This window comes from Castanea sativa, chromosome 11 (genome assembly GCF_040712315.1).
Source record: "Castanea sativa cultivar Marrone di Chiusa Pesio chromosome 11, ASM4071231v1".
Classification (NCBI taxonomy): Eukaryota; Viridiplantae; Streptophyta; class Magnoliopsida; order Fagales; family Fagaceae; genus Castanea; species Castanea sativa.
In genome coordinates this window covers 61,917,834-61,942,905 of record NC_134023.1, presented here as the reverse complement: position 1 = coordinate 61,942,905, position 25,072 = coordinate 61,917,834, and the positions used below count along the sequence as shown (strand labels likewise).

The window sequence follows — 25,072 nt, the reverse complement described above, 5'->3', positions numbered from 1 at the left end:
TGAAAGATGCAGCGCTTGCATTTGGATGGGTTTATTTTAATAAGCTTATTTTGTTTATCAAGCAAACATAAAGTTGTATGTACCTTAAAAAATTCCATGCTTTAAAAAGCTGTATATTTTGTTTTAAGATAGAAATAAGGTCATTAAGCAATCGTTTTTTGCTTACATAATTTCATTATTAATTTGAAATTAGTTGAATAGCTAGTTGAATAGCGGTCGGTTAAGCTTGTTGTAAGTAAAGACATCAATTTGATATCATTCATATATTCCAGTAACAGAATTGTAATAGAGCTACCAATCTAGTAGGTTCTTCTTTATTTTATTTTATTTAGGATGAGGATATCTTGTTGTGCTCACTAAAAAAACGTGACTATTCTCCCGGGTTTAGACAATTCCTTCTACTCTTTTTTTTTTTTGAAGAATCACTAATCTAAGTCAATTGGGCTGTGCTCCAAAAGCCCAGAAAGTAAGCAAACATGGCCCAAAGAGAAAGAAATACCCATGAGGGACAAAAGATAGAGCCCATTGGCCCACCTTAGGGTATGGGCAGTGTATGGGAGACAGCCACAGTGAGATTACCCTCTTACCCTCCTTAAGGAATAAGAATGGCACTTGAAAAGGCCCAAAAAGGAAAGAATAAGGTAAAGATCCAATAGGCCCGCCCAACAAAAACTTGTGGCAGGTACGAAAGGAGAACATCAAGAGCCAACGGACTCAACCCAGGTGAAGTATAGCAACAAGTCCAAAGAAGCCCACATCATTTCTATACAAGATGAGCACGGATAAGAAAGCTCCAAACTCAACAAAAATATAAGAAAAAGGAACGGGACAAGGCCAAGCAGCATCGGCAAAAAATGTGTGGGAAGGAAGAGACAAAATACAAAAGAAGAAACAAAGATGTAGTGGCAGGAGCCTAGTTATAATATAAAGAGCCTAGTTTTTTTTCTCATATAAAAAAGAAATGATACAATTAACTGTGGCACAGTCAATCTAAACAAAAAAAAAAGAATCATGCATTTTCTCTCTATCTCAAAACCTCAGCTTTAAAAAACAGAACCTGAAATTTTATCACTCTCTCAAGCACTGACAACCCCTTTATTCATTTTGTTCTCTTTGGCCATTTCCATTGCAACCTTAACCGAAACTGGCATTTCCCTTAGTGCCACCAGTAACACCAATACCTTCACCATTCCCATTTATAGTACTTCCACAGTTCCACCAGAAACCTCAACTGGGTTCTGCTCAACTTTCGTAACTGGTTTGGATTGCAGTGACTTCTTATACGACTTGGCCTTTTCGGAAGCGAGCTTCACAGGGTCAATAGAAGCTGGTTCTGGTTCTGGAGTTGTTTCTGGTGAATTTGGTGATATGGGTTCTGAAGATTCAGCATTGGATTGGTTTGTAGAAGATTAGCGAGAGCTTGAATGGTTTGAATGAATTGGATTTGTTGAGGTTTGTGGATGGAAAGAAAGTGGGTTTTGAGAGAAGAAAGCCAAGAAGAAGCCGGCATTAGCCAAAATACCAAACAATTTTGGGTAGTTACACTCTGGAAGTTAGACTTAGATCTCCATCAGCTCCTCTCATTTTCTGTCTCACCGAAGAGCTGTGGATATCTCATACCAGTTCAAGAGGCTGGTTTCAACACCAATCATGAGTATTCAGTAATTTTCTCACTCTCTCAAAGCAGTGGCGGAGTCAGAATTTGAGTTCGGGGGGCAAGATTAAAAACATAAGATTAAAAACAAAATTTATCAAAGATATCTCAAGTTCAAATACCACTATTCTCATTGTAAATTATGAATTATACCAAACAATAGTTTATAAATAGGACCCACTGAGCATTTTTTTTTTGTTTTTTTTTTTTTTGTTCATAAAAATATTAAGACTTTATGTAATGAAAATAAAAAATAAAAACATTGCTAGTTTTATAAAACTTGGATATAACGCTAATAACATCTTCAACCGACTAAGCTCTCAACTGATGGAATCTTGGCCATAGATGACTTTGGCTAAAGCCAAGGGAATTACCTTTGAATATGAAGCTAATGCATAAGATTTAGAAGGTTAGAGCATATCTTGTAGGCTAACAGGGTATCCTCTAACTTCACTTTACATTCAATGCTTTGAATAACTAGGGATGCCAACTTGAGAGCACCCCTGTTACACGGCTTTGAAACAGAGTGTTTGTCAACTTCTAAAACTATGCAGCAATAGCAAAGTCTCAGGAACCAATGGATTAGTCAACAAGAGTTCCTTATATAATTGAATTCTAATTATTAATTATTGGTAAAGATCAAAGTTCCGTGAGTCATAATATTTTATCAAAAAAGAAAACACTCTAATGAGTCCGTTATTATCTGCTAGTTCTTCTCAACTTGTCTCTTACAAAAGGAGGGCAAACTTATGCAAAAAGATGTTAAGGGGGCAAGCTAGACGTTAGACTCCTACATTAAAGGAGTTTTTGGGGAGGTCAGGGGGGGCACTTGCCCCCCCTCGACCCCCCCCCGGCTCCGCCCCTGTCTCAAAGCCTAGCAGATCTGAGAAAAAAAAAAGATTTTTATAGCAAAAAATCTATCCTTACCTGCTTAGGCCAGCAAATCTGAGAAAAAAGATGATTTTTCTGCAAAATAAAGCTCCGTTTCAAATCTCTCTCTGTCTTTCATCAATTTTGCAAAACCCGTTCAACCATTTCGGTTTTCGGTTTTTCCGGTTAAACCGACGGTTACCGGTTAAATCCAATTTTTCTTATATTTTCGGTTTTTAAGCATAATCAGACTGAATTACTGTCCGATTTTCGGTTAAACCGGTCAAACTGGCCGGTCTAGTTCGATTTTTAAAAGTATGGACTTTTTCCTTGGCAAAAATAGATTGAAATAAATCAAAATGAATTAAATTGGATTAAAGTGGACACAATTGAACTGAATTGGACCAATTGAAATAAAGTGGACCGAATAGATAGAATAAGACCGACTAGGACCGAAATGGACTGAATAGAAGCAAATAAGAATGAATGGACAGATTAGGGCCAAAGTGGATGTAATGGACGGAATAGGACCGAATAGGACCAATTTAAATTAAATACGACCGAAGTGGATAGAATGTACTGAATAAGATCAATGTGGATCGAACAGAACCAAAGTGGATAAAGTGAACTAAATAGGACCAAAGTAGACCAAATGACCCAAATATAATTGAAGTGGACCAAAGTGGACAGAATAAACCAAATAGGACCAATATGGACTGAATAGAACTAATGCGGACAAAATAGAACCAATGTGAACCGAATGGACCAAATAGAACCAAAGTGGAATTGTTTGTTTTTAGAGCTCATATTTCGAATGTCTAATTTGTTTGTATTTTTTAACTCAAAACTAAAGAGTTTTAATATATAAAAATTCCATACTTTTCAACCCAAAAATTAAGGGAAAATTTTTTTAAACTAAGTTTGAAAATGCAACTTATAATCAATTTATGGCCTAACTAGTCCAAAATGGACTAAAGTGGACCAAAATTGACTGAGTAGACCAAATTGGACCGAGTGGAACAAATTGGACATAATGATACCGAAATGTACTGAAGTAGACCTAATTGAAGCCAATAGAAATTGTTTAATTTTAGGAAGAACAAATCTTAGAGAAAAAATTATATATCATATTAAAATTACAAAATTATTTATTCTGAAGTAGACCTAGTTATTCATAATTTATGACAAGAACTTTAATTGAGTGGTTTTCCAAACACCTTATCATACAATTTCCAAAAGATTGGGAAGCTTTAGCCACGATAGCTGCCACCAGAAAACTGCAATTTAACAGCACTAACCTCATGACAATAGCACAACAAAACCATTGTTACCCCTACCACCACAACTGCAAATAATTCTAAACAACTACAAACCATAGGAATTGCCACAACTCCCTCAAATTGGGTATCACCAATATCTTCAGTATCACAATCTTTTTTTTTTCTTTTTTTTTTTTTTGTGCGGCTTTGCCAACCACCACATTGAGACAGCCATTTCGACCTTGTCCACATAAACTAGTTTAGTTTAGAACGACAAAATCTGTGAAAAGTGATCCAGCTCCAACTTCCAAACTTAAAAGACAACCAAAATATTTATTTTAAAAAAAAACAAAAATTTGTTGATGTCCATAACGAAAATATCCTTTTATTTCAATTAATACCGTCACAATTCATCCCCCATATTTAGAATACAACAGATGAGATCCAAATCAACTTCCTATGAAGGATTCACTAATTTAAACCTGTTACTACTTATTGACCCTGCCCACCATTATTATCACACTAAACAAGCTTCCAACAGCTACTAAAACGAGGCAGCCAAATTCTTGAATGTTACGCATCATCTAAAGACCCGTAGTAAGTGATTTGTGCAAGTGAAGCCACCATCAACCATGAGATTAGCCCCACTTACATACCGTGCTTCATCACTTGCTAAGAACAGCACAGAATTAGCCACATCGTCAACAGTCAATTCCACCCCCTGCAAGTTACCATTCTTCCCAACAAAATCACGAAAACCTGCCATGGCGTCCTCAGTTCTCTCATCCTCAGGCAAGTGAGCTAAAGCCAAGCCTGTCGCAACTGCATAAGGAGAAACACAGTTGACACGTATCCCATGTAGCCCCAGCTCAGCCGCAACATTCTTGGTTAGTCCTAACACGGCATGCTTAGACCCTGTATAGGGATGAGGGCCTAGGCCCCCGATGACACTTGCAACACTGCATAGAGAAATTATTGAGCCCTTCTTTAATGGGATCATAATACGAGCTGCATGTTTCATCCCGAGAAAGACTCCCTTCACGTTTATATCAAATATCTTCTCAAACTCTGAAATGTCTGCATTGCGGATATCAGAACATGGTGAACCCGACAAGCCAGCATTGTTGACCATGATGTCGAGTGTACCAAATTTATTGACTGTGAAGTCAACTGCACGGCAAACATCATCTTCTTTAGAGACATCACAATGGAAATAACAAGTGTTTGGTTCACCACCAAGGGTATCGCTGACATCCTGGCCAAGCTTGTCCTGCACATCAACTATACAAACCTTTGCACCATGTTTACGAAATAGGCGCACAACACTCTCTCCAATACCAGTGGCTCCACCAGTGACCAATGCCACTTTCCCCAGTAATCTGAGGGGGGAAATCACATTGAAGATATTACATAATATAAGAAATTTAATATAATATGTTAGAATCTATGAATTTAACTATAAATAACACTGATGAAGTTTCTGGTCTGAGTTAAAGACTCAGAATTCTCTCAAAACCAAAAAGGAGCCAAACAAAACATAGCTATTAAAATGAAGCAATTCTGGAGAATATACTTCACTGACTTGATCATTAGTACAAACTTGGCTTTTAAAAAAAAAAATTCTGACAAGAGTAGATCCTTCATATTTAGGATATCATTAAGTTGATTTAATATGCAAGAAAACACTCATTTTGAGATATTATCATATAAAGATTTTAACTTTCTAAGATCGTTGTGGCATCCGCCCATTTTCTTGACAGCTAAATTCTAGAGCATTATTATTGTCTTGCTATGGCAATCATGATTTCAAACTGATAGGCAGCTTCGGTTTGTTCAAAACTCTAGTCTTTTGGAAAGGTACACATCCTGTTAAACTTCAACATTATATTTCTGGTCCATTGCTGTGTGAGTGTCACTAATGCTATGTTTGAAAGTTTTGAGAGAGAGAGAAAAGTAGAGGAGAGTAGAGGGAAGGAGAGTAGTGGAGAAGAGAGTAGAAGGGAATGGTTATCCTTCACCTTGTTTGGATGTTTTTAAAATTATGTAAAGAGGAAGGGAATAATTAGTCTTTTCATTTGTAATTTTGTTAATATAGAAAGTACAAATTTGGTAATTCATTTGGTCAACATTTTTATGCTCCACTCTCCCTCCAAATCTCTCTAATTTGAGGGAATTAAAAATGAGGGGTTAGAAGCAGTTCAAACCCCTCCAAATCCCTCCTCCTCCTTCCTTAAAAAAAAATCCAAACAAGATAATTTAATTACTCTCGCTCCCTCTACTCTACTCCCCCTCCATTTTCCAACATCCAAACATAGCATAAGTTCCAAGATTTGTGATACACCATAGGTGAGACACACCGATAAGGGCCTTGATAAGATTCAAACATTTCTTACTATTTCCAAAAATTAAAACCTAATGTAAGTACCCTCAAATCCTCTAAAAAGCACCTGTCTAAAAGAAAAAACAATCAAGTTTCCTTTTTGCTTTGACCATTAAGCCAACCAAACCCTTTACTATCCATGATGATGCTTAGCTCACTAATGCAGGACAGCCTAGGCTTCACCGCAACAGTCCCACAGTAAACCTTAGGCTTCACCACCTAAGTGTTGTTTGAAATCACCACCAAACGTAAAAGCATTTTCACAAGGAAATCTATGATTGATAATAATAATCTCCATACAAAATAAATCATGGAGCTTTATAGAGCTTCTGGAATTAAAGAGATAAAGATAATGACTAATCCTAGCTGAACTCAAATACTAAATTAATCCCTATATAAGAACATGAGATTTAATCCCTATCACAACTTAATAAATAATAAAAAACCTAAAATCTGATACAATCCAATTAAAATAAATTAAATATTGAAACAGTTTCTGGTTGGGCTCCTGCATCACTCACCTACATCAATATTAGCCAACCCCAATCTCTAATTTAATGACCATCCTGCAGAAGTGGGGCTTGGGAGCAGGTTCATGTTCTCTCATGTTTGATAAAATAATAAATGAAACAAGTGCTGGTACTTTAAAGGCTCCCTTTTAGAAAATGATTTATGATCAATGACCTTGAATGGTCGAGGCAGAATCAACTTATCTTCATTCTTTAATCTTGCAAATGTGTTAGTTTTCTTCTGTCCAACAAACTCAAGAGTAATTATGTTTACCCACATGTGGGTATAGTGCAATATTTGAATGAGGTTGGTAATTCATTTTCAACCTAATTCATAGGTAGTTGAAGTTACACTTCTTGCAATGAACTTTTCTGCTAAGTGCTAACTTGGTTGTGTGTTATTTAAACCTTATCTAGAAGAAATCTTAACGAGATTTGGGCCAATTGACCTATCAATTTTCGGCCACCTTTACTCTACTCTACTCCCCTCTACTCTCTCTCCCTCTCCCTCCATCCAATCCGACCCTTGTCTTCAATAAATTCAGTCAAACACATTGGTCATAAATTTAGTGAATTTGGTAAAAAGATCTCTCAAGATTAGATGTCAAGGAAAATGCTATATACAATTGGAATTGGGTGCAAATTTGGCGGTAAGTATAAAATTTGAAGGCAATGAGCAATACAGCAACAACAACCAATCCTTAGTCCCAAAATTTTGAGGTCAGTTATGAATTCTCAACAAACATATATCTTGAATAAGTATAAGAAAACCATGACACTTACACATACAAAACAAAAAAGCCCGGTAAAACTTGGGTAAATCAGACAGAGTATGCATATGTACATACATATATGTTATCAAGGAACTTGATTTTTTCAACATGTACAGATTCAGGCACAAAATTGAGCATTTGGACAAGTCCTAATTTGGACAAAATCAAGCATTTGGTTAAAAAAAACAAAATTAACGGAGAGAGAGAGTGTGTCACTATATTGTAACTGGCACCTCAGTCTTCCATTTTAAAGCTATAAATTTCATAAAGCCTAGTTTGAGTCAAAGTGTCAAAAAGCTACGGATTCAATCAAAACTGTCATGTTAGAGAAAGGGTACTGAACCTAAAGAAATGATAAGTATTTCCACCATTGGATTTAGTAAAAATTCAAATCTTAAACCATAACAAAGCTAACAAACCCATGTTCAGTTTGATAGTTAAAAGAAAAAGCTACAGTCAGAAACTGAACAAAACAAAGCAAGAAAGAATAACAAAAGGCATCTTATTATTTTGTACAACATAGTTCAGACCACAAAAGCAGAACAGTCAGAGAAAACAACACAATAAAGTTTGAAGCATGAAGTACAATCGAAAGGTTTGATGTGTTGTGGACTTGTGGGGTTACCTTTGGCTTGGAAGTGAAGACTCACCGAAGTTGGCTGTGGACATGACTCAATTCTATGTCTCTTTCTCTCTCTCTCTCTCTTTGTGAGTGTCCTTTTCCTATTTCCTTCAATACACAGGCATTCTCTAGATTTTTTTTAATAAAAAAAATTAGCCTTTATGGTTGGCTCTCGTCTTTCGGCTTAAAGATTGGTAACATGTTAGATATTTATGAAAAAGACTCATTCTTCAATTACTTTCTCAATCTGACATGTCTTTTTACTCCTTTCTAATTTCTATGAAACACTAATATAAAAAAGAAACCTACATACAATGAAATTGTGTCACTCTCTCAACCACCCACCCACAACCCCTATATTCATTTTGTACTCTTTGGCCTTTTTCCATTGCAACCTTAACCAAAACTGGCATGGCACTTCCTTAGTGCCACTGTGCCACCACCACCAACACCTTCACCTTCACCTTCACCATTGGCATTTACAGTACTCTCACCAGAAACCTCAACTGGGTTCTACTCAATTTTCGAAACCGGTTTTGATTGCAGTCACTTCTTTTACGACTCAAAGAAGCCAGTTCGGGTTCTGGAACCGGCTTCTGGAGTGGTTTCTAGTGAATTTGGTGAAATGGGTTTGTAGAGGATGAGAGCTTGAATGGTTTGAATGAATTGGATTTGTTGAGGTTTGTGGAGGGAAAGAAAGTGGGTTTTGAGGGAGAGATGGCGACCAAAGAGGGTTGAAAAGAAGCCATGGGTTGGAGAAATTATACCGTTCTTTGTTGGATCGTGTCACTTGTCTACCATTTCACTAAAAAAAACTCTCATTTGTTTAAAATTGCTTAGTCGGTAATTAGTTTTTGTTTAAAAAAAATTTTAACTCAGCAATTTAAACAGGTGTGTCTCTTAGTGGAATAGTGAACTATATCACTTGTCTACCATGTGAACCTTATAATTTCTCTATAGGTTGGCGTTTAAAAACTAATAAGTTTGAGTGTACGTTTTTTATATTTTATATTTTAATTTTTTTACAAATCCAATAGTATTTCAAACCCAATTTTACTTTTTTTTTTTTTTTATATTATTATTCGACAACTAAAAACTTACTAATCGAGCTAATAAGAATATAAAATAAATCTTTTATCGGTTGAACACCTTTTTATGCATATGTTTATATATATATATATATATATATATATATATATATATATATATTTTTTTTTTTTTTTTTTTTTTTTTTTTTTTTTTTTGGGGTAATGACTATAGAAATTTTTAAAGTCTCTAAAATTTAGGATGTTTGCTTAATCCTTTTAAGGAACTTTTGTTTTGGTTTTTGGTTGAAAATGATCATAGAGATTTTTTTGCATCTAAAATTCAGGACTTGTATAACCATCTTGGAAAAGAATTTTGAAGAAAGAAAAGAATGTATAATGTCCATTAAATATAATAAGGTCACGGGTGTTTTTTTTTTTTTTTTGAGAAGGAAACTGATGGATTTTATTAATGTAATTCAACTACATTCAATTGTAAAATTGAAACAATATCTAAGGGGACATCTTCCATCCATACTTGAAAATCTGATATGCATAATACATTTCTAGCCAGACTATGAACAACCCTATTGCCGTTTCTCTTAATGCTAGAATACAACAATCTTACAAAACTTTTAGCAAACATTTTCACATCTTCAATCAGTAAACTCGTTGGACCCTGCACTTGATCACCCATAAAACCTTTAACACCTTGCACGTGATCAGAGTAAGTGGGATAATTGGTATCAGACCCGTAACTTCTCCCCTCATTATCTCCTTTCAAGCACGTTACCAAACCAGCTGGATTTGACGGAGATTTATTATCCTTTAAACTCAATCCTGGTATTTTAGGAAGAGTAGAATCCAAAATTGAGCTTTTATTATAATAATTAGTTTCTGTTTCAATTAACCTTACCGTTTCAGCCAATTTCTTTGGTTCAGCCATCTTTTTCAAATCAGACGCTGTTGGGTGTCTTGATATGGAGCTAGAATTAATGCCCTCATTAATTTCAATTAATGTTGATAGAACATCATTCTCAATTAATATCAATTCCGTTTTTTTAGGGAGAGAAAAATCCGGATTTTTGATATTATGAGAATTAATTCTTTTCATTACCTGCTCCGTTCTTGTTTCTGCCGTTACCAAGCATTTGGAATTAATTATAGCATTAATTCTCTCCTTATCATCCTCCGTTACCGTATCAGAAAAATTTATTAATAGATGATACTGTATTATTTAATTATATTTTTATTTCTAAGTGTACATTAATTTTATTGATAAATTCGTATATTATTCATACTTGGTGCTATTTAACCAAAAAACCTCAAATTACGACAGGAATTCAATTGAGTGATTTTCCTAACATCTTAGCATACAATTTTCAAAAGCTTGGGAAGCTTTATCCACAATGGCAGCCACCAGAAAACTGCAATCTAACAACACTAACCTCATGACACCAGCACCACAAAACCAGTCTACTCCTACCAACACAACTGCCAATAATTCTATACAACTACAAACCATAGGAATTGTCACAACTCACTCAAATTGAATCACCAATATCTTCAGCATCACCATCTTCTGTTCCTGTGCCAACCACCATTCACAGTCACTTCTACCAAAGGCACAAGCACCTTGTTCACAACAACTAGTTTAGTTTAGAATGAAAAAAAATCTGTGAGAAGTTATCCAGCTCCAATTTTTAAACATAAAATGAAAACCAATATATTTGTTTTGAAAGGAAAAAAAAATTGTTGAAGTCCATCATGAAATGTACTTTTATTTCAATTTGCACTGTCACAATCCATCTGCAATATTTAGTGTACAACAGACGATATCGAAATCAACTTTCTATGGAGGATTCAGTGAATTAAACCTTTTACCAATTATTGACCCTGCCCACCAGGATTATCGCACTTCAATAAGCTTCCAACAGCTACTAAAACAGGGCAGCCAAATTCTTGAATGTTACACATCATCTAAAGACGCGTAGTAAGTGATTTGTGCAAGTGAAGCCACCATCAACCATGAGATTAGCCCCACTTACATACCGTGCTTCATCACTTGCTAAGAACAGCACAGAATTAGCCACATCGTCAACAGTCAATTCCACCCCCTGCAAGTTACCATTCTTCCCAACAAAATCACGAAAACCTGCCATGGCGTCCTCAGTTCTCTCATCCTCAGGCAAGTGAGCTAAAGCCAAGCCTGTCGCAACTGCATAAGGAGAAACACAGTTGACACGTATCCCATGTAGCCCCAGCTCAGCCGCAACATTTTTGGTTAGTCCTAACACGGCATGCTTAGACCCTGTATAGGGATGAGGGCCTAGGCCCCCGATGACACTTGCAACACTGCATAGAGAAATTATTGAGCCCTTCTTTAATGGGATCATAATACGAGCTGCATGTTTCATCCCGAGAAAGACTCCCTTCACATTTATATCAAATATCTTCTCAAACTCTGTAATGTCTGCATTGCGGATATCAGAACATGGTGAACCCGACAAGCCTGCATTGTTGACCATGATGTCGAGTGTACCAAATTTATTGACTGTGAAGTCAACTGCACTGCAAACATCATCTTCTTTAGAGACATCACAATGGAAATAACAAGTGTTTGGTTCACCACCAAGGGTATCGCTGACATCCTGGCCAAGCTTGTCCTGCACATCAACTATACAAACCTTTGCACCATGTTTATGGAATAGGCGCACAACGCTCTCTCCAATACCAGTGGCTCCACCTGTGACCAATGCCACTTTTCCCAATAATCTGAGGAGGGAAAAGCACAGTGGAGGTATTATCTTATATAAGAAATCTAATGTAGTAGGGTTGTATCTAGGAAGTTAACTATAACTAGCACTGATGAAGCTACTGGTCTGAGTTAAAGACTCAGAATTTTACTTTACTGACTTCATTTCTAAAACAAATTTGGCTTTTCTTAAGAAATGAGCTTTCTGGGATGAGTATATCACTTATATTTAGGATTGAGTTGATATAATATGCAAGAAAACAATTATTTTGAGTATGTCATCAGATAAAGATTAAGATTTCCATGATCATTGTTGAATCTGCCCATTTTCTTGACAGATAAATTCTAGAGTAGTAATACTGTCTTGCTAATGATCACCTCTCTAGAAAAAATTGGGGGTAAGGCTGCCTAGCATTCACCTCTCCCAAACCCCGCAAAAGTGGGAACCTTTTTTTATTTAATCACTGTCTTGCTATGGCAATCAAGATTTGAAATGCATAGGCAGCTTAAGTTTGGTCAAAACTGTAGTCTTTTAGAAAGCTACAAATCCTGTGAAAGTAAAATATTATATTTCTGGTCCATTGCTGTGTGAGTTTCACTAGGTTCCACGATGTTGGAATGCCATAGGTGAGACTTGTTAAAATTTTCTAGGTGAGATACCTATAGGCCTTGTAAGATTCAATTCAAACCTAATGAAATTATCCTCAATTCCTCTATAAACAGCTTCCTAAAAGAAAAATCAATCAAGTATTCTTATTTCTTTGACCATTGAACCTCATCAACAGTTTAAAACATAGCCAACCAAACCCTTTTCCTATCCATGATACTTAGCCCGCCTACATCAATTGTAGAAAACACATATCTCTAAGTTAATGAGCCATCCTACAGAATTGGGGCTTGGGAGCAGGTTCATATTCTTTAATGTGTAATAAAATAATGAATGAAACAATTGCTAGGAGTTAAAAGGATCCTTTTCATAAGATTAGATGATTTATGATCAATGACCTTGACCATTATGTGGTCAAGGCAGACTCACCTTATCTTCTTTCGTTTATCTTGCAAATTTGTTACTTTTCTCATCTGTCCAAGCAATTATGTTTAACTACCTATGATTTGGGATGAGTTTGATTTGCCAAGCCCAAATCGTTAAAATAAAAGAAAGCCACGAAGCAAAATAGCAACTTTACTATAATCTGACTACAATAAAATAATATATCAAATGCAAATACAATTAAACCTCATGTAGGTAAATTTTAATATTTTAAACCCCAGGTTGGTAATGCAAACTCAACCAAATTCATGGGTAGATGAAATTACACTTCCCCAAAAGAACAAATCTGCTAAGTGCTAACTTGGTTGTGAGTTATCATAAACCTTATCTGGAAGAAATCTTAATGAGACATGGGCCATTAAGATTGGTCATAAATTTAGTGAATAGTCATAAAAGATCTCCCAAGATTAGAAGCCAAGGAAACGTCTGTATACAACTGGGTGCAAATTTGGCAGTAACTGTATAACATTTGAAGGTAATGAGCGATACAACAACAACAACAACAATTACCGCCAATCCTTAGTCTGAAAATTTTGTGTCAACTATGAATCCTCAACAAACATAAATTTTGAATAAGAAAAATAAAAACATAACACTTACACATACCAAAACAGAAGAAGCTTGGTAAAACATGGGTAAACTGAACAGAATATACATGTGTACATATATTTATAAAGGAACTTGATAAATTTTTTTCAACCTGTACAGATTTAGGCACAAAATTGAGCATTTGGGAAAGTCCTAATTTGGTCTAAACCAAGCATTTGAAAAATTTTAGAAATAAAACAGAGAGGGAGAGAGTCACTATTTTGTAACTGGCACCTCAGTCAGTCTTCCAAATTAATAAAACTATAAACTTCACAAAGCCTAGTTTGAGTCAAACTCAAGGTCTAAAGCTACGGGTTCAGTCAAATTTGCCATGTTAGAGAAAGGGTAGTAAAAACCCAGATCTTAAACCATTGAAAGATGAGAAACCTACGTTCAGTTTGATAGTTAAAAGCCAAAAAAAAAAAAAAAAAAGCTACAGTCAGAAACTGTGAACAAAACCAAACAAGAAAGGATGAAGGAAAACTGTTGGGTTACCTTTGGGTTGGAAGTGAAGATTCAACAGTGTTGACTGTGGACATGACTCAGTTCTATGTTTTTCCCTCTCTGTCTCTCTCTCTTGTGAGTTGTGTCTTCTTCGGTTCCCATTTCCTTCGAGACGCTCATTTAAGAAGTCAGCCTTTCAGACTCTCTAGATTTTTATTTTGTTTTCTTAATAACTTTTTTTTTTTTTTTTTTTGGATAGGTTTTCTTAATAAATTTTAGCCTTTGGGGACAACAATATTTAAATAAATAAATAAATAATTAGAGTGTACTCTATTCCAATTAACTCTTTAGATAAAGTTCAAATCATACTTAAAAAAAACAACGAATAATTCAATAATTATAATTACAGGAGACCTATAAAAAAAAAAAAAAACTGCAGGGGAGGGGAATTCAAATTGGTGCAACCAATCTATGATATACATTATAAAAGTTAGATCTTGTAATTAGTGAATGCATACAACAATGATAAGGCTTAATCTTCTATCCATTTCGAATGAATTGGACAAATAGTGCCACATGTCAATTAACAATTTGTCTATAACATATCACATCTGACATGTGACAACATTTAATCCTAAATTAATAGTAGTACATTATAAATATTTTGAATTTAATACTATTAAAGGTGATGGTGCATGTATACATTATTTACTTATTATACATTATATATTATTTACTATTCACATTTGATCATTTGATAAATGAACAATGTAATTATAAATAGAATAATTATTATTTTTAAAAAATAATTACTTACATTTGAAGCCTCATACTACCGCACACCCTTGGTGCGATGGTCATTCCATAAGTATAAGTGTCTGTGGGGTATGAGGGGTAAGGGCCAGGATTCAAGTTTTCAGGAAGGAGTTTCACACACATATACACTTAGATTAGGTTAGAGCAGAATTCTATCTTGTATCCAAAAAAAAAAAAACCCCATAAATGTTGCATAAAATCTTTAAAAATATATTTTGAAAAAATAAACCTTTTATAATTATCTAATTATATATGTTTTATGTATTGAAGAAACATCTAATTATTATACAAATTAAAAGAAAGACTACTTTCTAAAATGATGGGCCAGCCAAAGAAAGAAATGTTAAGATTAATTTTTATATCTACTTATTTTTTTCAAAAAATAGCATGTGTCAACACACCTATTTATTATTGTTTTCATTTGAGTTTTAGGAAGGAAAAAAACTAAATAATTACCATTCTCTTTAAATGAGTATTAATTCATTATCTCTGTCATTTAAGTTTTAGGAGAAAGAGATGAATACATAATTAATACAATAAAGTGATTTACATCATTTTATCTTCACGTGGAAAAAAAAAAAAAAAAACTACCAACATGCGAATTAAACATAGATACATGTCCTTTTGTGTTGTAGACTTTTTTTCAATGACCTTTTATATAACACATGTAAACATAAAAAAGAAATACAACTTAATGGGTTGTATTTTCTAATAATAATAATAATAATCTATATTGTGGGAGGGGGAAGTCCAAAGAGAGGGAATCATCAAGTGGAGTCCACCCAAGGAGTAACTGAGCCCAACTATTCATCAATTCAGGCCCAATCTAATTAAAATAGCCAATCAAGGAAATCGAGGAATACAGCTTACCTGAAGAGTAGACAATTCTTGGGAGACCGGAGTTAAACCACTAAGGCCATAATGTTGAAGGCCGAGGAAGGTAGTAGTGACATGCAAGCAAGGGAAGGAGGAAGTTTCTAAATAATGCATACGTCACCTCCACATTTAACGCACCATACCAGTTTAGTCAGTTGCATTAATGGCAGAATGACCTCTGAACAATGTTCCCACAACCTGCAGCCTACTCTTTCGCTACCAGCAAGGCAATGATGAGACAAGTATCTAAGAAAGGATCAACGGCCATCCAAGTGGAAGGCTGGGATGCAATCCAAATAGTTATATATAAGAAGGGAATATCCTCCTTGATGGGGATCGAAAACAAGTTCAGAGAGAGAGAAATAGGGAAATAGAGGGAGAAAGTGATCATTTTAAAATCGAGAAGCATATATATAAGGAACCATTACTCCTCGGTCATCTCAAGGAAGAACTTAAATAATAATTTATCTTTCCTTGTTATAGTTCTTTATTAAAATTGTTATCCTTGCCAATCTCCTTTCTCTAATTACGAAACCATGGCTACTAGGACTTGAAAGTTTGACATTGATCATCTACCTCTACAAATTAGTTGTATTGGGCCTCCACCCTAACCCAGTCTCATCCAAGTTGGGTCAGGCCATTAGTTTTGCCCCCTATGATCATAATACTAACATCTTTTCTCTCAATTAAATAATTTTTTTTCATAACATGTTTACTTGTAATATTTATAAATTATAATAAGTTGAATAAAAAAATTTCGGCAAAGCACAGGCCAATAATTAGTGTCATTAAGTTGCAAAATACTTCCAATAGTTTTCAAATCTTATGAACATCACTTTCTTATTTATCCATCACTCATAGTCTAATAGTATGTCAATAACACCACTAGTATTATACAATAATCACCATACATTGTCTCACTGACTTTGAGAATAATTGTGAAAAATGTTGTATTCTAAAGTTATTGATAAGATAATTGAAAATAACTGGAGAAAATTTTTCATTCAAAATACTTTCAACTTAAATTTTAGATTTCATAAGTTTCAATTTTTCAATTAAAAATTATTTTAAATTTTCCTCTAAGGAGTTACTACTAACTCATAAAAGTAGGGAAAACTTTAGGTAAATCAATGATAATTTTAAGTCTTGTTTGTAACCCTTTTATTTCTATAGAGGTATAAAAAAAAATTGACAATGTAAAGCAAAAAAAATAAATTATAGCATATTTTTTTAATTGCCATCAGCTAGTATCAATATACACTCATGCACTTTGCTCTTGATACCAGTAATACCAGTAATTTCTTAGGTTCCAAAGAGAAGTAGTACATTGCCTCCTTTATCAGTTCTACAGCTAGCTTCACAATTTCCCCATTGTTAGAGATTGTCAATCCATTAGTTATATATCCTCAGCATCACCAAAACTAGATGTCATGGGACAGTTGCAAAACAAATGAGGACATGTTTCTAAAGGCTGCATCACACAGAACGCATTCTGTATTAGATATCTTATTTTGTAGCTCATGTTGTCCTTTATAGGCAATATGTTTGATCCTATCCTCCATAACAGTATTTTAATTTGGTCCTTTCATAAGCTTTCATCTTCCAAAATTAGGCAGGGTGTAATGGGTATATTTGGGTTCTTGACTCATTCTATGAGTATATTTAACTGTGAATTTACCTTAGTGATCCTTTGTTAAAATTAACCTACCTTGAACATGTCTTAAAGGAGTTTGGATTTCAGATATTGCGCCCACTGACTCAAGGATTAAAAAGCTCCAGCAGCCTATCTTGCCTCCAGCTATGTATACATGTGTTGATGTGTTTATCAAGCTTGATACCATCAAGGGATCCATTGAAATAGATTCACCTCCTGGATTAGACTTGTAACCATCCAGTCAAGGCACAAAAAGGTCAAGCCAAACAATAATAGAAGCATTATCACCAACTAGGTAACATGCCCGCCCTCTTAACCATCAGCTTCTTAGCCTTCTCATTTGCCCTCTATACTGGTGAAGCATATTTGGAAATATTTCTCCTAAGCTAATCCTCCTAAACTCTCTGCTTATTCCTCAACAATCTCAAGCATAAACTGTCATTTTTGGATGCAACCATCCAAGAGAGTTTTGCTATAAGAGTTCTGTTGTGCATTTTATTCTTCTTAAAGCCTAGAACTCTCTCCTTCGTAGAGAGACACAAGCTGTCATAAGATTTTCAAGCCAGGAAATTCTAATTTGCATGTTTTGGCTTCCACCAAAACCTTCTTGATAATGCACCCATTTTGTCGCAGATTTTAGAAGGTACCTCAAAAGATGACATGATGTAAGTTAGCAAGGGTTATGTTGCTGACTTGATCATGGTGCCTTCCTAACCCAAGACATACATTTGCTTTTCCACCACTAAATCTTGACTATATAATTGATCTCGTAAGAATTTGAAGTTATAGAAGATCTTATGAAGAACATAGGTGCCCATAGGTACAAGGCAATCTTATTGTTATGATTTAGGGTTAGCAGAAGCATTTCACATAAACAAGAAAATAAAGCAATCCACACAAGACAACAATATTTAATGTCGTTCGCCTAACTCCATGCCTATGTCCATGAGCAACACAACCAAAATTCACTATCTACGATATGATTTATAACCAAAATAATTCACAAACCTCACACATGCAAACACACGATCCTAGAACACCAATGCACCCAATAACTCTCTCACTCTCCCAAAGCAAACTTTCAACACACAACTATGAGTAACTTTCAACCAAATCTACCAAGCTATTATTCAAATAAACCTACTCATATTCTTTTAGGAGTTCTCTCCTCTCCCCATGTGAGAGGATCCTTAGGCAAAAGCCATCAAACCTTTATGAAAGGAATTTGTGGGTTTTTTTGGTCCTTTTAGCCAAAAAAACCAAATCAAATTAGGAATTTGTGGCGATTTCTAACACTTTTGAAGTTTCTTCATTTGCAATACTAGTTTAATCTATATATATCTATATAATAACTAATAGCCGAAACGTTTGACTTTTTGTTGAGCACTTCTCATTGTGCTACGTGGTTACATAAATTAATGCCACGTATAAATTTAAAAACACGAATGACTTTACATTTAAAACACTGAACAATTGTGACTTTTCATTTTTCAATAGACATTTTTTCGGTTAATAGACACATTTTTATTTAATAGGCACATTTTCATTTAAAAGCTTTTTCTTGCTATTAAGGCTTCTTTACACCATATGAGGGCTTTAAACTTTAAAGTTTATCCCACACGGTTTAAAACAAAATTCGGTTAAATTGAAGAACTGAGAGAATCTAAGAAACATAGGGAGAGAGAAAGAGAGTTGCAAAGAGAGGAAAACTGAGAAATCTGGAGAGAGAGAGAGAGAAATCTGAAAAATCTGTTCGCCAACTGCGTCAAGCCGTAAGACAATCCAAGCCTAGATTCTTACGAGTTGGAAGGATCACGTATCATTCTAAACTTAAAGACCTGTTTCAATCTTTGTTTCCAGACATTCCGATCAAGAAAAAAGAGAACCACTTTTCAGTAAAACGACCTTTTTGATTTTTCCAGAAAAAGAAGCAAAAGAAGAAGGAATATGAAGCCGACTAAAAAGAGTTCCCTATGACTTTTTGGTTTGACTCCGACGGGTAATTCTTTCTCTGACTTTTTCTCCTCCACAAATTTAAAGTTAAATTCGTTTTGTCATATGTTTTCAACAGTAAAAAAAAAAAACTATTTATCCTTATTTCTCCACCCGATACTTCTTCTAAAAACTAAAACAAGAATTTTTTTTTTTTTTGAGAAGAAACAAGAACTCGATAATAATAAAAATTTCCCATCTCCGACTTCGTCATCTTTCTCCTTATCCCATAAATTTCTTTAAACACAGTACACACCTAGCACAAACCAAACCCATAAATCATCAAAACCAAAATAATCTCATCTCTCTCTTCAACATTTTCATCTTCATCCCATAAATTTCCTCAAACACAGTACACAAGCAGCATAAACCAAACCCATAAATCACAAATACAAGCCAAACCCACAAATCACAAAATCTCCTTCTTTTCATCTCACTCTCTTTCAGACTTTGCACTCTTTCTCTTTCAACTCTCAGATCTTCCATTTCATGTCTATCTCCGTAAAATTTGGGTCTTTTTGTTCAAATGATAGAGAAGAGATAGCGAGATGAGATAAAGAAAATGAAAGAAATTGTTGACAAAAAAAAACAGGGGAGGTAAGATGGAAAAAAAGAACAGAAACTCACAAGCACGGTGGAGGAAAGTCAAATTTTAGCCGCTAATAATTTGATTATACACAGTTTGAAACTTTCAAAGGTAAAATGAAGAGAAAGTTTGAAATTTTTTTATCCAATGAAAATTAAAAAAGCCAACTATGAAAGTTTGAAGCACTTTGCGTGGATATTGTGCTGCCAACACATTCTTGAAACTTGAGCACTTTTCATTTTATGTTAATATTTTTTACTTTTCTTTAATAGCTTCTTTTGGATTGTCCGCCCACTTAACTGAAGACTCTTTGGTTAAGGAAACAAAACCTATGAGAACAAGATAATATGGGTTTAAAACTTAACATATTATTAGACTATTAAACTTCAATATCTATATATATGCTTACTTATAATTTAATATTTTTATTTACCTAAAAGTTGTGATTTAAAAATATATTTAAAAGATAGATATTTATATTTATGTGGATTATTTTAGTCAAATTTTCAATTTTTACCAATTTAATATATTTATTATATTTTAAATAATTATTAAATTAATTATAATGTCATCACAATTCAACTTTGATTCGATCTCGGTTTGACTTTAAAATTTTCGAACTTCTTCTTTACCCGATTCGTTAAATGGTTAGATATTTATTTGCTTATGAAATATATCAAATATGATCTTCATTTTTACAAAACGAAATGTATCATATTCACAAAACTTCACTTAAAGCTTTCTTTCTTTTTGAAAATATTTCAAATCCACTTCATGGGTTTGTCTATATTTTATTCATTGTTGATTTTTTTCATAGTTAATAGTTTTCCATGCATCGCACAAGTTAACGACTAATATATATATAAAACCGAAGCTGCTCCACATTTTTCTACGTCAGCATAATATTAAAATAAATCATAAAAAAATAAAACTTTTCTAAAACCCAAAAAAATACTTAAACGCAAAATCAGAGAAGCCCTAAGAGGGCGTTTGGATAGCCCGTCCACGTCCAAGTTGTGCGTTTCAGCGTTTTCAATTTTTTTTTTTTTTTTTCAAGCCGTAATTGTTGACTAATTCCTCATGAACAGTGCATCCGTGCACTGTTCATAGACCCACAAATTTCACTTTTCAGCAATTTTTTCATTAAAAATGGGTCCCACGGCACTATTCACACATTTAAAATTATTTTGCTACAGTGTATTCAGTTTTCAGTTTTCAGTTTTCAGTAATAAGTTCTATCCAAACGGACCCTAAGCCCCTAACACGCTCTACCTTCTCCTTCTCCTTCTCCAAAACGCAGACCATGCTTTGCCGTTCCCCCACCCGCAAATCGCAGTTCAACGGCTCTTCTAAAGAAGGTAACTCTTTTCTCTCTTTACGATTAAATCCGTTAGTACGAATCGCATCAGATATCTGTGAAACGTTTTAACTTTTATTTAGTTTTACTAATTCGTTAATGTTTGAATTGCTTTCAGTTTGATTATTGTTGATTTCAATTAATTTACACCTAAGAATTTGTTAATTTTTTTTTTTTAATTTGATTTCTTTCTCTGATTTCGTAGCTGATAAATCATGTTCTTCTTCTTCATCTTTCTCCTCCAACCCAGGTTAGTTAACTTTGCTAGAATCAAAATAGTTTCACTTTTCATAGTCGCACACCATCTGCTTGATATAAAGCTTCAAAAGTATTTTCACGATTAGACAAACTTAACCAAATTGAGCATCTGTTTGGGTGTTGAGGAAAAAAACAATAGTGAAGCAAAAGTAAATGGAAGCACTATCAATTGTGAAGGTTCCTTTTAGATACCTTTGTGAATTGTGAATTTTGGTTTGTTAATTTGCCAATTGTGAATTACTTTATGTTATTTCTACTAAGATTTTTCTATGGTATTCTATTTTATTTCACTTTTGTTGCAGGTGCTTGCATTTTTCTTTTTTCTTTTTTTCATGTTTGCAGCTGAACATGACCCCTTCACCTTCCTCCACCGTTCCCCTAACCATGATGTTTCCATAGGTATAGTGTTATTAGCAAAATGGGCATGTCATGGAGGTGGAGTTCATGCTGAATATAGCCTGGCTGTTATGGTACAATCGGAACCAAAGGTGGGTGAGTGAAGCTAGACAGCAATGAATTTGGTGCAGACAGCTTCTAATCTTGATACGGAAATTTATGGAAGCTTAGAAAACAAAATCAGACAAGAGTGGTTGTTGAAGAGTGTAGATAGAGACCTCCTGTAGGTATCAGGTATGTATTACAAGCTAATCAAGATCTAACGTTTTAGATGGTTTTTTAGGATCATCAAGATCTATTATTGCTTAAATTTTATAAACTTTTTCTACTATTAGATAATGCAATGGGTCTGAATGATTGATAGGATGCTTTTAAACCCATATATAATGGCTGCATGATAATGATTTTTAGTTATTAGAGTTCTGAAATTACTAGAAGTTAATTTGTAATATCGACATGTTTAATGTTGGCGATGCTCTTTTATTTGTCAGAATTGAATTGATATTACTATTTCATGAATAATACTACAGTCTTACATGAAAGCATCTATTAGTGGAGAAGGTTTTGAATTGACTACTTAATTCAACTGAATGTGCGTTGTATACTATGTTTGATAACATTCGTCAGGAAAATATGAGGATTATCTGTTATTCATCCTCTTAATAAATATGTAATCCTTAAAAATAAGTGATTTTTGTTATGATAAGTAGAAAAGCTGGAAGCACTACTCTGATTTGGATACATTGTCATTGGCCTCGATTTTTTATTTTGTTGTTGGAAATGAATTTCTTATAAGTAGACATGCATATATTTACTTACTAATTTGATTGTGTTTCGGTATTAATCTCAGAGGGGTTTATGCACTTTTGCCCACCGTTTAAGGTTAAATCTATAGTACCTGAACATGTTTCACAAGGATGCAAAATTATTGACATTACATATGATTTACAATTGATCTCTACTATAATGACTTAAAAATAACTGGGGACAGTTTTATAATCTTTAATAAGAAAGTCAAAATTCAAAAACCTTAGCCTCTGTCATAGCATGAGAAAACCTACCTTTCAGATTGGTGAAGAAACATTAGACACACACCTTTTAGTTGCTCGCACATTCCAGAATTCCATATCCTAAAGGAGCCAATTCTTCAGATTTCATATTCAAATTTCACATGATTGTGAAAGAAGCATCTTTAGAGGGACTTCATGACTACTCTATACTTGCTTTAAACCAATGTAATATTTTTTACCTTTTCTTTCAATCTGTGGTTTTTTTTTTCTTTATTTTAAATACCACTTAGTATTTGCAAAGTCTCAATTATTAATTTATTATTTACGAGTTTGCTATGAGAAGGTTTTGGTGTTCTATTTTGGGGAGTTGGCATTAATAGTATTGTGGTAGTCATACACTCTTCAGTGTTTGTTATTTTTAGTTATTGTTCATACCATGTGTTTAGTGAAATTTCTTTTAGAAACATTTTGGAATTTCACATGCTGTTGTGACTATTGGCTACTAGAAATTTTTTATAAAATCACGTTTCTATGCACCAATTTCTTTTGGCTTTTCTTCATTGATAAAGTGGGCTACATCTTCCATTACATCTACGTCTTGCTATTTTCCCAAGAACATATATTTGCTAAATGAGCTTCTATTTGTTTCAAAGGAAAATTATTTATTTTCAACAAAAACAATTGTTTAACAGCTTGCTCTATTGGGTTAAATTGTTGTAATTGGCTGCATATACTTTCATTCATAAGAGATGCTTAATTTAAGGGCTTTTCACCCCTGATGGGCTAAGAAGTTTACTTAGCACCTTGTTACTATGATTGATAAAAGAACCATAGTGACTAACCATCTTTAATCTTGCTGTCTGCAGCATCACAAATTCACAATGTTAATATTTCATGAAGGTCATTAAAATGGATATTAGCTGGTGTCATCTCATCATATATATATAATAAATGCAAAAAAGCTGCATTTGTTGGGTTTTCTTTGGTTTGCAATGCAACTGAGCAATTGTAGAAGGTAGTTATGGATAAAGAGGTTGAACATGACCTAGGTGCTCTAGGAGGGTGCCTATTTTTTTTCTTTCTGTATTTCTAAAACGATTTAAATTCTAGACGTCTAAAGTTTTTGATGGCATGATTTGTTTCCAATCTAAATTCCAGACCAAAAGGATTCTAATTTTGTTGGCAAAGTTCTGCCCTCCTTTGCCTTCCTTTTTGCAAAAAATTTTTGTTGAGAACAATATACTCCTGTGAAGCTGAAGCTCCAGTTGTTTCCAATTGATGATGGTACTCACAAAATGGTGAGAGATTAAAAAAAAAAAACTTCTACCTTTTGATAAGTGAGATTTAAAGTTTAAAAAAAAAAAAAAACTTAAAGAGTAGCATAATCCTCACATGAGGCTCTTTTTTTGTGTGTATATTGTTACTTTTTAATTGATTTGGTTGTTTGTAGTTCTTTTGGGCACTTATATATATATTACTGTGAATGATGCCTTGATGAACATTTTCTTTCATTCTTTTTATTTTCTTTTAGGTTTGGAAAGCGATGTAGACTTTGCATTTTCTTTTTCTTTTTTTTTTTTTTTTGTGTGGCTAAATTGAAGTAATTGCCTATCTGTAGTCAGAAATTTTTTAATTGAGATGTTGGTCTTGCTTTCCTCAAGCAAATGAGTTAGGCTGCTTATATTTTGTACAAATGTATCTTTTGCTTGAAACCACCGATTGACAATTTTCATTCTTAAAAATTTTAACTTGCAGGGGATGGGATATAGAAGTCTTAAAAATTTTAACTTGCAGGGGATGGGATATAGAAGGAGGATGCTTGCATCAAGACCATCAGGTGGAATACTCTCATGGAATTGAGCAATCTTGATAACTCTTGCAGCTACTATTGGCTTGCAAGAAGGAATGGGAGGACCTGCATTTTTTTTTTTATAGCAGTGGTTTATCCTAATAGTTTAGTTTGATTTGCATTTTGCTTGCACCCCATTAATTTGAAATGTTCCCTCAAACATCACTATCTTAGCTTTAAGATAAAGAGACCTAGCATTATTAGTTACTATTACTATATAATTTGTTTTCAATGGCCTGTTGTAGTAATTGTGGAAATTGTTAACAGATGAATAAAAGCATTTAGAGTGTGCAACAATATTATATACAAAATCTGATGTTGAGTAAGCATTTGGTTCCAAGAACACTA

At 34.0% G+C, this 25,072-nt stretch overlaps 2 protein-coding genes and 1 long non-coding RNA gene across 6 annotated transcripts; 1 reads left to right on the top strand and 2 right to left on the bottom strand.

Annotated features, from left to right (window-relative positions):
• Positions 1-4,138: 4,138 nt before the first annotated feature.
• On the bottom strand, positions 4,139-8,204 carry LOC142617722 ((+)-borneol dehydrogenase 2-like). Its single transcript, XM_075790674.1, has 2 exons — positions 8,071-8,204; positions 4,139-5,162 (listed from the first exon to the last, which is right to left on the bottom strand). Exons 1-2 carry the CDS (start codon positions 8,112-8,114, stop codon positions 4,364-4,366), a joined length of 843 nt encoding a protein of 280 aa, XP_075646789.1. The 5' UTR covers positions 8,115-8,204; the 3' UTR covers positions 4,139-4,363.
• A 2,332-nt stretch (positions 8,205-10,536) lies between these two features.
• Positions 10,537-14,124, bottom strand: LOC142617721 (xanthoxin dehydrogenase-like). Of its 2 annotated transcripts, XR_012841029.1 has the most exons (3): positions 13,982-14,124; positions 10,977-11,867; positions 10,537-10,727 (listed from the first exon to the last, which is right to left on the bottom strand). XR_012841029.1 is itself a non-coding variant. In XM_075790673.1 (2 exons), exons 1-2 carry the CDS (start codon positions 14,023-14,025, stop codon positions 11,069-11,071), a joined length of 843 nt encoding a protein of 280 aa, XP_075646788.1. In that variant the 5' UTR covers positions 14,026-14,124; the 3' UTR covers positions 10,845-11,068. The 2 variants fall into 2 exon arrangements, 1 of the variants encoding a protein (XP_075646788.1); XM_075790673.1 differs by lacking the exon at positions 10,537-10,727 and having other exon boundaries at positions 10,845-11,867.
• A 6,978-nt stretch (positions 14,125-21,102) lies between these two features.
• LOC142617725 (uncharacterized) lies at positions 21,103-25,035 on the top strand. 3 transcript variants are annotated; one of them, XR_012841032.1, is made up of 4 exons: positions 21,103-21,212; positions 21,417-21,461; positions 21,772-22,099; positions 24,631-25,035. It is a non-coding gene; the product is annotated as an uncharacterized LOC142617725 (long non-coding RNA). The 3 variants fall into 3 exon arrangements; XR_012841031.1 differs by having other exon boundaries at positions 21,417-22,099; positions 24,670-25,035; XR_012841030.1 differs by having other exon boundaries at positions 21,417-22,099.
• The last annotated feature ends 37 nt before the right edge of the window (positions 25,036-25,072 follow it).

Coding starts and splice junctions, on each gene's coding strand:
- LOC142617721 (XM_075790673.1), bottom strand. CDS start 14,025: ATGTCCACAGTCAACACTGTTGAATCTTCACTTCCAACCCAAAG. Junction 11,868..13,981: donor TCTTCACTTCCAACCCAAAG/GTAACCCAACAG, acceptor TTCCCTCCTCAG/ATTATTGGGAAAAGTGGCAT.
- LOC142617722 (XM_075790674.1), bottom strand. CDS start 8,114: ATGTCCACAGCCAACTTCGGTGAGTCTTCACTTCCAAGCCAAAG. Junction 5,163..8,070: donor TCTTCACTTCCAAGCCAAAG/GTAACCCCACAA, acceptor TTCCCCCCTCAG/ATTACTGGGGAAAGTGGCAT.